The 12254-nt window shown below is 31.0% G+C and overlaps 1 protein-coding gene across 1 annotated transcript; it reads left to right on the top strand.

Moving 5' to 3' along the window:
* Nucleotides 1-725: 725 nt before the first annotated feature.
* Nucleotides 726-7037, top strand: LOC134701995 (protein CASP-like). The gene is made up of 8 exons (XM_063563106.1): nt 726-771; nt 962-1171; nt 1355-1461; nt 2032-2145; nt 3446-3535; nt 4061-4117; nt 6403-6467; nt 6986-7037. The coding sequence occupies exons 1-8, from the start codon at nt 726-728 to the stop codon at nt 7035-7037; spliced, it is 741 nt and encodes a 246-aa protein (XP_063419176.1).
* The last annotated feature ends 5217 nt before the right edge of the window (nt 7038-12254 follow it).

Below are 12254 nucleotides of genomic sequence, written 5' to 3' on the forward strand. Positions count from 1 at the left end.
CTTGCATGATCAAGGTTATTAACATAACTGTTGAAAGTTTATAAAATAAATAAAAAGTGAATCTCAAGGGTTGAAATCAGGAACAACCACGACAAAAGTACATGTCGGATAGCAGCGAATATTTTTGCCTCGTAACAGACCCCTTACAGTACGTGTTTCCTGTTGTAAGAGTTCGTCGACACGTCGACTTAATACGCAGCACCTTTACGATACAAATACTGTCTCTTGGTAGCAATACACAGTTAGGAGTTTAGTTTCGCATTTTGGCCCCTGTAGATTTTTCAAATAGGAAAGTTATTGCGTAATAAAATTCATTTTTAGACAGCTGAGTGCTAAATTAGCCTTCAAAGATGGTTTATAAGAGCATCAATGATTTCTGTTTGGCAATCTGTACTTTCATAGCTAGACCGGCCATCGGTGCAGAAATTAATGTAATGTTTACAATCACTTTTTTTCTACACGAAGCTTTTGACGCAATTTTACAAAAAAATGAGATGAAAGACATATGATTTTCATTGGATTTGCTGAATGATATATCTACACAGTTTCAGAAACGGTATTACTTCAAGCGGTTGAAATTCTACTTTCAGCTTGATTTTGGGGAAATATATGACATCTTTTTCCCCCTTTTTGCAATATTGTATAACAAATAAATGCAGATTGTTGCCATGGATACACCGAAAAGAAATTATATTTTACCATTTTATATACTGGATATACAATCTATGGAAGATTCTGGTTACATACATATGTCTATATTTGACACAAACAGTAAGCTTGATATTTCAAGAAAGCAATGAAAAGGGGATGGTAAATCTTTATTGTTGCCTTTATTAACTGCCAGACGAAAGTTTAATTGACCATGATAATATTGCTAATAATATCAGTAGGAACCCATTGAATTTTGGATTTGCAAGAAATACGAATTGTGCTGATTTTAAATTGTCTCTCTCAATTTCAGATAAATATAAGAATCTACAGGTTGAATATCAAGAAGCTGTGAAAACAGCGCAAGAGCAGAAACAATTGATTACCCAACTGGAAGAAGATCTCAGAAGTGTCAATGCTTTGTCATCCATGTTTAGAGGTACACCGGAAGGACAGAATGTACTGACACCTGGTGGTGAGGCTGAAATGGTAGCAGAGGTAGTGAAAGATGTTGCAGCACCAGGTAAGTTTTGCGGGGACAAATAACTTGAAAACAAGCAAACTATGTGAAACTACAACATGTACACTATAATTTTTTTAATGCTTGTGTACTTTGAACAAATAGTAAAATAGATAAGCATTTAAAGTAAGGAAAAACGATCCAGCTGTCACAATTTGATGGCATTATTATGTTTTGACATTTCAGTTGCAATCACCATAGATCCTGCCAGCAAAACAGCTGCTGATTCCCTATTGCCCATAATACAGAGTCAGCGAGAAAGGTACAGACTCAGAGCACAGGAGTTGGAAGCAGTAAGTATGATTGTATTGTTCTAATGACTTAATAGCGGTACATTTAAAACAATCTAATTTGTTTAAGTGAAAAAAGTCGAAAAATAGTCATCTATAATATTTACTCAATACCCAGACGCTTTTGATTATGCTTCTTAGAAATGTAAGGTTCGCAATCTATTATCATCCCTTTTGTATTCAAACTTTGTTTTCAACCGACCTTATTAATGCCAATCTCTAGATGTCAATCAATTTATGAGACAGTCCAAACTGTATCTCTTGTATTCTTAACTTCGATGGGGGCATATCAGTAACTGTGAAGCAACACAATTGCGTTATAAATTTTTATTATTGAGATTTCGGTTTGAACGTTTATATGTAGTTTTTCATTATTTTTCTTCTTCTAAACTTTATTCAGTTATGTCATATAGGTTCATGGTTGATTTATTGGTCCTTACGTAAGGTATAAGTTAATGGGATACTTGTCAAAATAGACGTTTTTTATTCGCATGTCAATGATGCATCTTTGATAGACGAAACATGCGTTCCAAATTTGATATCTTTGACGATATTTTTATACAATATTTTCAGCAAACCCTTGGTCAACAACAGCAGGTATCATTACTCCAGAACGAAATTGACAAGCTGAGGTCCGATAATGTAAAGTTGTATGAGAAAATCAGATTCTTACAGAGTTACCCACAGGTAATGTTTTTTTTATAATGTGTGTGAAAGAAGCAATACACGCTTCATTTCGTGTACTTTGAATCTACCTCAGGTATTGAAAATGGAAGATAGTGAAATACAATGCTATTTATGGCGTATTACATTATAAGGCTGGAACCTTTCATTTCTATTTACTCCACTGGGTCGATGCAACAGGTGGTGGAGGTTTCTTCCTCGTGCGTATCACCAGCCCAGTACCAGCACTTGGATGTTGACATGAGTGTTATTTTTATTGTTTTTTATTATTCTTAATTTCTGTTTATAAAAGTATGACTTTTTGGAAATGATAAGGGTTGTTACATCCTATTTTGCACAACTTTTGGAAATTTTGGGTCCTAAATGCTCTTGAACTTTGAACTTGTTTGGCTTATAACTTTTTTCGATCTGAGCGTCACTGATGAGTCGTATGTCGACGAAACGTGCGTCTGGTGTGTTGAATTATAAGCCGAGTACCTTTGATAACTGTTCAACCTTAAGTCATTTGTAAAAACATTGAAAATGTTGTCTTCATAATTGGTAACTTTTTAAATTTCGGTAGAGACGCTCATTGTCGACTTTTTTTTAAGCCAAGGATATATTCAAATATCCTCAATAGTCTCACCATAGTATTGGTAATTGAAGACATTCCAATTTTTTGTATAGTTTTAAAGATTGAATTTTTTGGAGACATTTTAAAATGCAGAAGCAAAAAAAAGCCACATGAGGGATACAGGCAATTATTAAACTATAACTTTCATAAAGATCTAGACGGTAAAAAAAAATATACAATAAACAATTATGTTTTTTTTTTTTCTGTTGTTACCATAAACATGTAGGCAGCTACCTGGTCTGTCAATTAAGAAATGTTCAGGCTATTTATAGAAGTATCAGTGACTCAAAATTTATATGTGCAAAATAAAGGCAACAGTAGTATACCGCTGTTCATAACTCGTAAATCCATCGACAAAAACAAAATCAGGGTCACAAACTAAAACTGAGGGAAACGCATTAAATATAAGAGGAGAACAACGACATAACATTAAAATTTAACACACACAGAAACGGACTAAGCATTAGACAAAATCCAATGAGAACAACAAATATAACAAAACGTAATTTCACAAAAGTACTCAACACCCAGAAAACAGTTCAAACTTTTAACAAAACATTATTTGATACTTTTAAAAAATCATATGATGTTAGGATCGAAATAAATATTTCAGTCTAAAACTAATCAACAATTAGACTTTTTTGAACCTTCATTTTTCTAGACTTAAATTTGAAATTATTATCTTTACAGAGTAAAACAACGAGGGATGATGGAACTGAACACAGATATGCAACACATTATGAGGAGAAACTGGACCCCTTTTCTAAATTTAGCAGAACGGTAAGTATGTGGCAAGTAATTGTTTATGTGGCATTAAGGATAAAATCACAAAAAAACTCCGAGGAAAATCCAAAACGAAAAGTCGCCTAACCAAATGGCAAATTCAAAAGCTTAAACACATCAAACGAATAGATTTGCCTAGCATATGCTTTGATAACGGACATTAAAATGCAAATAACAACTGATATTGAAATGAACCTTACAAACTATTGAAAAGTCCTGAAAACTACTGGATAAGATGTAAAAGTTAACCCACACCTGAATGTAAGATGTTCTAGTACATTCTTTGATAAGTTCTGGAAAATAGGTTTAAACTAACAGTTCAAACAATGGTTTGCTGGTCACGTGACGAAACTTTTTCGACATATTATCCATTCATTTGTTTGTTACTTTATAATCAGAGAGTTCAAAAAAATATTTCAAGAAATTTATTGTAAGTGTCTTAAAAAATAAGGGTTTTTTGGGTTTTTTTTCACAGATGTTCTGGTGAAACAACTCACATATTTTTTTTCTTTTATCTTTTAGGAAAAACAGAGGCGATACATGAATCTCAAACCATATGATAAGATAACTCTAAGCATGGTAAGAACAAAATCAGTTTAGCCCTGATGATATTGATATTGCATTAAAAATACGATTTGGTTAGTGTAAAAAGAATCTTCAATGGTTGGACAGGAATGCACTTAGCATTGCATAAGCATTAGCAAATTTAATGTCCTTTTATGGAGAGGCTTTGGCATGCTTCCTCAGTTATGGTTTATTGGCTTTGAAAATCTTGCATAGTATATTGTGTAAAAGTATATGATTATTAAGTTTAAGAGAAACCACAGGATACGTCAATTGCCATTGATATGCGTTTGATATATCATTTTTGTGCCCTATTTAATGGCATTATGTTTTCTGGTCCGATGTCTGTCTGTTCGCTTGTTTATTCATCTGTTCTATCGTTTGTCTGTCCCGCTTCAGGTTAAATTTTTTGGTCAAGGTAGTTTTTGAGGAAGTTGAAGTCCAATCAACTTGACATTTAGTACACATATTCCTAATGATAAGATCTTTCTAATTTTAATTCCAAATTAGAGATTTTACATCATTTTCACGGTCCATTGAATATAGAAAATGATAGTGCAGATGTGCATCTGTGTACTAGTGACACATTCTTGTTATAAATTATTTCCACATACTTTTGTTGGTCCTGCAACTGAAGTGGTATAAAGTCAAGGTTCATCGGCTGTTAATGTTATGCATAGTTTACATGTAAAGGGAGCGCTATGGTATAACGAAAACCCACTAAAAGGCAAACAATAGTATTCAGAACTCAACATAGAAAACTAAAGACTCATTTAATTATTAACCTGGTGATAAGTCTAGTTGTTAAAATTTGCTTTTATATTACTAGTAGCTAAGCTATTCGAAGAATTATCTGCTTGGTGTGGTTGAAATTGTTGATTGGAAACAATCAATCAACAAAATTAAAAAAATATTGTTTATAATGCGTTTTGAGTTACCATCATCACACTTAAGACAATTGAAAAAGTACAGAAGATTGTTAAAAGCTAAAGTTAAAAATCAAAAATACTGTACTCAGAGGAAAATGCAAATTGAAAAGAACCTTATATTTTTTTTTTAAATATACCAATTGATTTATTACATGCATTTCCTGTAGAAAATAGTGGATAAAACATATCTGAATAGCTAGCTTAACCTCTCACTTGTATGACAGCTGCTTGAATTTCCATAATGTTGGAAACTTTATAACTAATTGGCATTGACACATCAATCCAATATAATAACTGAAAGTCAGTATGTCATTACTGTACAAATTATCACTATATCAGATTTCTGCATGCCTTAGTGAATTTTATTTTTAAACATCTATTATTATTTGTTTCCATTACATACTTTTTTATAGGGAAGATTTATCCTGGGAAACAAGACTGCAAGGACCGTGACGTTTTTTTACACACTACTTCTTCATACATTGATTTTCTTGGTAAGAAACATATTGAGAAGGAGCCAGAAAAAAATCTTTATCGACAAAAAATTATGTTATGAGTTGAATTGAATGTCCCTAATATTTTTACTTTCATTTATCAACATATGTGCTAGTACAGTATTAGATGCATTGTTTATAGAATTATTAGGATTTGAACATGTTTTACTGATGAAGGTAAACTTTTCTAAGATACAGACTGCTCGGAAGGAAACCAGAAATATACACTCTTTGTGCTGTACCATAACTCGTCAAAACAATGAATTATACTATATTTTCCTGAACTGCAAATGTCTGTTTGCAAATATTTGTTATTCTCCGTCATTTTCCAAAGTTAATAATTTGTCAAAGGTACTTAGGGAAAATTAGTACAAAGACATTAATGAATCAGGAGAATATGTGCAACAAGATTTAACTATTTATTAATGTTAAATCAATGATAGATACTATTACTGTTGAAGCAGTGAAACAAGTTTGGGTAGAATGTAATTTCGTTATTGATCTCTGTCAACGAATTAATTGTTGTTGAATCAGCTCTTTCACACCAAGTAAGATGAAAAGTATAATCACAAAATAATGCACTTCGAGGAAAATTGAAAACAGAAAGTCCCTAATCAAATGGTCAAATCAAAAACTCAAACACATTAATGGACAACTGTCATCTTCCTGACTAGGTACAGGCATTTTCTTATGTAGACACTGGTATGAGATTCCCATCAAATTTCATGTATGCTGAAAACATTGGAAATGTTCTTATTTTGTAATTTAGAAAAAAAAGGAATATTTATATACATATTTCTCTCAATGCATACTTTTAGTAAAGAATAATTTTATGATATTATTTAATGGCTGTATGTGTTTTATCTATTCTTATTAGGTACTCTACAAGTTAGCCCACACAGAATCTTGTAAACGAGACATGGCTGCTGATTGGCACGAAAAGTAAGTTGTTGTGGATTCATTTATTTTTGTGTGTACCAATTTTCGTGGTTTGGGTAAAACTTGCCTGTTCGTGAATATGTTATTTCGTGGTTCTGCTAAAGTCTACATACAACCTAATATCAAATTTGTAATTTGTTGAACATTTAAATTTGTGGTTCACATGTTTCCACGAAAACCACTAAAATTGGTATCAAATGAATCAAAATGAATTTATAGTAAATAAATTATTGATATGAGTAAAAAGTATATATATATGTGCATTCCTTTCATATAAATTGAAAGCTGTATTATCATGAACATATAAAAACCAGTAAACAATAAGTTTAGGTAATGAGAGTTTGAAACAAAATATTATTGCGAGGGTTACATAGCCAGTAAAGGTCGTTAAAAAATCTCATCATCAAGATATTTAATTGTGTAGGGTTTTGAGCTAGAACCAGTTTTGGCTCTAACATTGTACTTTTTGAGCAAAAATGAAGTAACATTATCTATTGCATATTGGTTTTTTTTTCTTTTAGATACGCAGATCATATGATGAAAGTTCATGGACATGCAGACAAACACGGATAACAATATATATAATAAACTGATACAAATGCAAACAAAATGAGACTGCAGGTGTAGAACTTATCCATACATTTGAGTATGTAAAAACACAGAAATATCTAATGAAAATATTGTGGGTGCTTATGATGAGTTGGCGCTACCTTTCAAACTAACACAATTCAAACATTGAAGAACTAAAATGAATCTTCATCTTACAAAATCTCCAATTAAATTTGGTTTTTAGAAAAAAAAAATTAACATCAATATATAAAGGTGCCTTAGTAGCATAAAAAGTTTTATGCATTTTAATACTTTTATTTTATTTATGAACAGTTCAGATTTATTTGAAAACTGTATATCAACTGTTATCTTTTAAAAATTAAAAATTGATTGTTGGTCTGATCTGGTCTACAGATTTATTTTGAAAATATTTTCAAATGGTGTTAAATCTCATTTTTTTCGAATTTCAGTTTAAATTTCATAATTTTGATCATATCTGTGATTCAACAAATATTTGAATAAAATTTTTTTTTTGTTTTGTATATCATAATTATATTAAGATCTCATATATTTTTAAAGTTTATACAATACATAAATATCTATAAGGAAAGTGGCTAAATAAAGGATTATCTGCTTATTTCTGCTAATATAAATAAAAAAGTAATTATTATTGTATAGCAATATAATATTTCCCACCGAACGTAACCAAAAGTTAGCGTGCAATAAATCCTAATATTGCACTAGTGCAATAAATCTTCAAAATTCATGACGTCATCAACATTAAATTCTTAGTTTAAACCAATGTTTACTTTCAAATATTATATTGCTATACAATAAAAGGGATATTGCTATACAATAAAAGGGTTATTGCATGAATATTGAGAAATATTGTCCCTTGTAGAACATATATTGCACTCGCAAGCTCGTGCAATATAAAATTCTACTCGGGACAATATTCCCCAATATTCATGCAATAACCCTATACAATTGTACATCACAATATATATGTTTTTAGAATTTCAATAACATTTTCAGTCATGCATATTATTGTAATATAGTTGGGTTCAATTTTTTTTCTTATTCATATTGTTAGGGGAGATTGTGTTAATAACTTAATTATTCTGAAGGAAATTAAAATATATTCACCATTATTTGCTACGTCTGTTACATTTTTCATTGAATAAAGGGGACAAAGCTTGTGTTTCTCAGATTATGTTTGCTATATTGCATAGTAATGACATGGCTGTACAAATCCAATCAGAACAGGGGCAAATAAAAGAGCGTACACTTAAAGGAGTCTCAAACAATTTCAAGAAAAAGTTCTGAACCTTTATAGAAAATAACAACATATATTCCTCTATCGAACATAATTTAGAAATCGTATCTTCACGTCCTTTGATTAGATAAATTTGACAAAAGATCACATCATTCCAATAAGAATAAATGTCTGAATATTGTGTTAACTTGCATACCAGAAGTCTGAAATAATCAAACAATTAAGAAATAAATTGAAGAAACAGGACTAAAACCCTTTCAAGGGTTTAAACAGACCACAAAGCAACCATAGGCAGAAATAATAGGACTTCATTCATAATGTCTTCATTAAAGGGAAAATGACACAAATTTCTCGTTTCACACTATTAATAAATATACTAGAAAAATATAACCTGTATCCTGCCAATAATTGCCTTTCGAATAAATGTTTTTAATTCCTGTTTCAAAAATACTATGAGTGACTCAAAATTTATTTTAAATACTTAATGGCCTTACAACATTATCGTAACTCTATCCCTTCTGACTAGATTTGTTCAAATGTTTGGTATGCTTTTGATTTGAATACCGACATTTCAGACTTTGTATAGAGTAAAAGATTAAATGAGAAATATTTGAACTTATAAGATGACTGCACCTTGATTGATATTTACAAATGGTGTCCATGTATCGATGATATAAGTTTGTGATATCAACAACTCTGCTAAAATGATCTTTCAGCAAAACAGTGATTTCTGTTGTAACATACACGATCGCATCAAACTAGTTGAGATATATAAATACCATAAGATGGTGTATAGGAAACGTCTCAGTTGCAAAAAAAAAATAATTCACAATAAAAAATGTAAAATCATCTGTTTTATCGTAAATTTTAACATTAAGCGTCCTGTGAAACCATAAAGATCAAGTAAGGGAAGTGTTTATTTGTTAGCATAAGCTTCATCTTAATTTCGTTCAACTAACGGGTTTCATGGGTGAAATGATTTTTCAACAGAATTATATTTCATGAAAAAAGGTACTGCTTTTAGATGTAACGTGTTTCATTTTGACATTAAAAACTGTCGTGAACAATAATCGACAAATTGGACAACAGACTTTTTTAGACGAACCAAAAAGGAAAATAAAACATAAAAAGGAACATAAAATTAACCGAAAAGTTATGATAATAATGATAACATTATATTATAATAGTTATAAAGAAAAGGATATTGAAAAAGGCACACTTACACAAGCATGCATAAAACATAAACACAAAAGATGAAATCAATTTCATGAAAACCTTCAAATACTCTATGACCTACACCTTTCATACATCTGTATATTGTTCTTTTTCTTGACTTTGGTATCTGAAAACAAAACCAAATTTGAACAAATTTATTGATGTTGATTAACAATTCTATTTACACATTGAAAATGAAAATGGTCTCAATCATAGACTTATACCTATTGACATTTCTTACCTTTTTTTTGCTTACTTCTAAAAGTTTGAAATTTAGAGAAAACTCTCTTAAACAAGCAACATTATCTGTGCCAAAATAAGCAAGGAGTGTTTGTCATTCATCCTATTTCGAAAATTCCGGAACCGTTGAGTACCCTTAAATGCCATTTTTCTATAAAAACAAAAAGCGGCGGCACCATATGTGTTTGACCATTGCAATTACACCCAATGGTTCAGTCGCAGATACAGGTTCAGTTGATGTGATAACACTAAATGAAGTGGTATTAGAAAAATGTAGGAGATATACTTAGTAGCAGCAACTGATTTCTTATTAAAAATAGGGCATCACAGAATAACGAACAACAATAAAAACAAATTTAGAACATTTCCAAATCGTAATACACCTGGTGCTAGAAGATACCTTATCAGACACTGATCTAAAATCAACTTACTTTATTGAAATTTCTTAAGATACAAGAAGACACAAAACGTTTGGTCACTCATTTATCTTCTGTTGTCAAGATATAGTCTAATCGACACGCATTCCAAATTTGTAGTTTTTGGATTAGGAATCATAGATACAATGAATAGGCTTTGTTCCTTGACAAAGAAGCCATGCATTTGAATGTATTGTACGTGAGTTTGAATAAACAAGTCATCATGTTCAACAATGCTATAATCAATCTTAGTTCACAATTAAAAGGTTAGGGAAATTAAAATATGTCGTAACACGTCGGTCTTTAATATATCTGGCATATGAATATTATACGTGATTTACAAAAACGTAATACTTGAACTTATTTCTAAGTATATATAATAACTGTGTATTTAGCAAGAAGCCTAATTATAGGCACATCACGATTTACTCGCAAAGGAAGTTGCAAATATATGTCGTAAAACAGACAAAAATATGTCGTATGACAGATAAAAACAAATCGTATTATATTTATAAAACCAAAATTAACAAATTGAATGAAATCGTTTTCTTTTCAAATATGTGAAATAGTCAGTGATCTATATACTACCAAATTAAACAGAATACCAGATAGTATTACAGATATAACCACAGTATCAAACATACAAAATAGGAAAAGAGGAACATCGATTTAAAAGAAACATCAACGAGAATACATGATTTCGAACCTATATCGACAATTCTCTATCTAAATTTGACTCTTTAGTTTAAACATATTTGTTTATAGTGGATTGGGAAATAAGTTTTACAACTTATATTAATCCCTTTCCACTTTGCGGGTGCGAGTGCTGCCTTGTAGTGGCATTAACCTACTCTTTTTCGAAATCTACAAGGGTGTCTTTAACGTGCAAGAGATATGGCTCTCTCTTAACACGGGTCAGCCATTTATCGTCCCCGTCCGACGGACTATCATCGTTTCCTCAAGACCATACTCGCAAATGGTGCCAAGGGAGAGCCGAAAATTTAGTTCCTGAAATTTTCATCCCAAACGGGAATCGAACCAGGAACCTTTGTGTTAGTAGTCCGATGCACTTACCACGACACCACGGCTCTCTCTTTAATGCATTGATCTTAACCTTGTTAGCCTCGCAGATACACATATACTTAACGAGTGCCTATGATATCATGTGAATATAAAGATATTAGCATTGTGTATCCGTTTTTCATGTATTGATAATAAAAAAAAAACGTGTAAGTATTGGTAGCCTGGAGGTTTCGTTGATCTTTTGATGTCAGTCACACATAAAATATTTCAAAGAAGTCAAAACTTTAAATTAATTCTATGAGTGGCAGAAATCAGTATATTCGCAAATACAATCTAAATGAAATAAGAAACTCAAAGTTAACATTTGAATTTAATTCTATGATCTTATTACAGCGACAGATTCTAAAAAAAGAATCCAGGGAAAATTAGCGGATGAAGTCGCGACAATAATTTATACCTGATAATTATTACCCCCTCCGTTGTCATTTATCAAATTCACGATGGCATTAAAGGGACACTAGCTGTCAAATTCATGTTCATCGATTGTAATCAAATTTTCATATTTGATTGATAACAATGTGACACATTTGTCCAGACTATTAAAAGTCTAAAAAAAAAAACAAGAAAGAGGGCACGGGCATGAAAATAAGTAGCTTCGTTTCGTGTGTAATTTAGTCTAACGCCATCTAATTAACTATCGAGTTGACCTCTAAAATCATCCGATGATCAAATAAGCGATTAATATAAATATAAATAGATTAAACAAACTCTTGCTGTTGAATTTTTCTATTTCTAGTCAATTTCATATTATAAATCATAAAACATCGTTTTTACATGTATCAATAAGATTTTATTTGTGGATCGAATCAATCAATCAAATGATTTACCTTTGTTTCACTTTCAATGTTGATATTCTTATTCTTTAAACTACTTTCAACATACAATTTACTTGTTATCCATCTCAAGCTAAGGGGTTAAATTGAAGTTCACATGAATACGGATTATATGAGGTTAAATTATTCTCTTGCAAGTGAATAATTCATAATCAATGTATTTTTAGCTTATTTTGAC

The sequence above is a fragment of the Mytilus trossulus genome, unplaced genomic scaffold, assembly GCF_036588685.1.
Source record: "Mytilus trossulus isolate FHL-02 unplaced genomic scaffold, PNRI_Mtr1.1.1.hap1 h1tg000373l__unscaffolded, whole genome shotgun sequence".
Lineage (NCBI taxonomy): Eukaryota > Metazoa > Mollusca > Bivalvia > Mytilida > Mytilidae > Mytilus > Mytilus trossulus.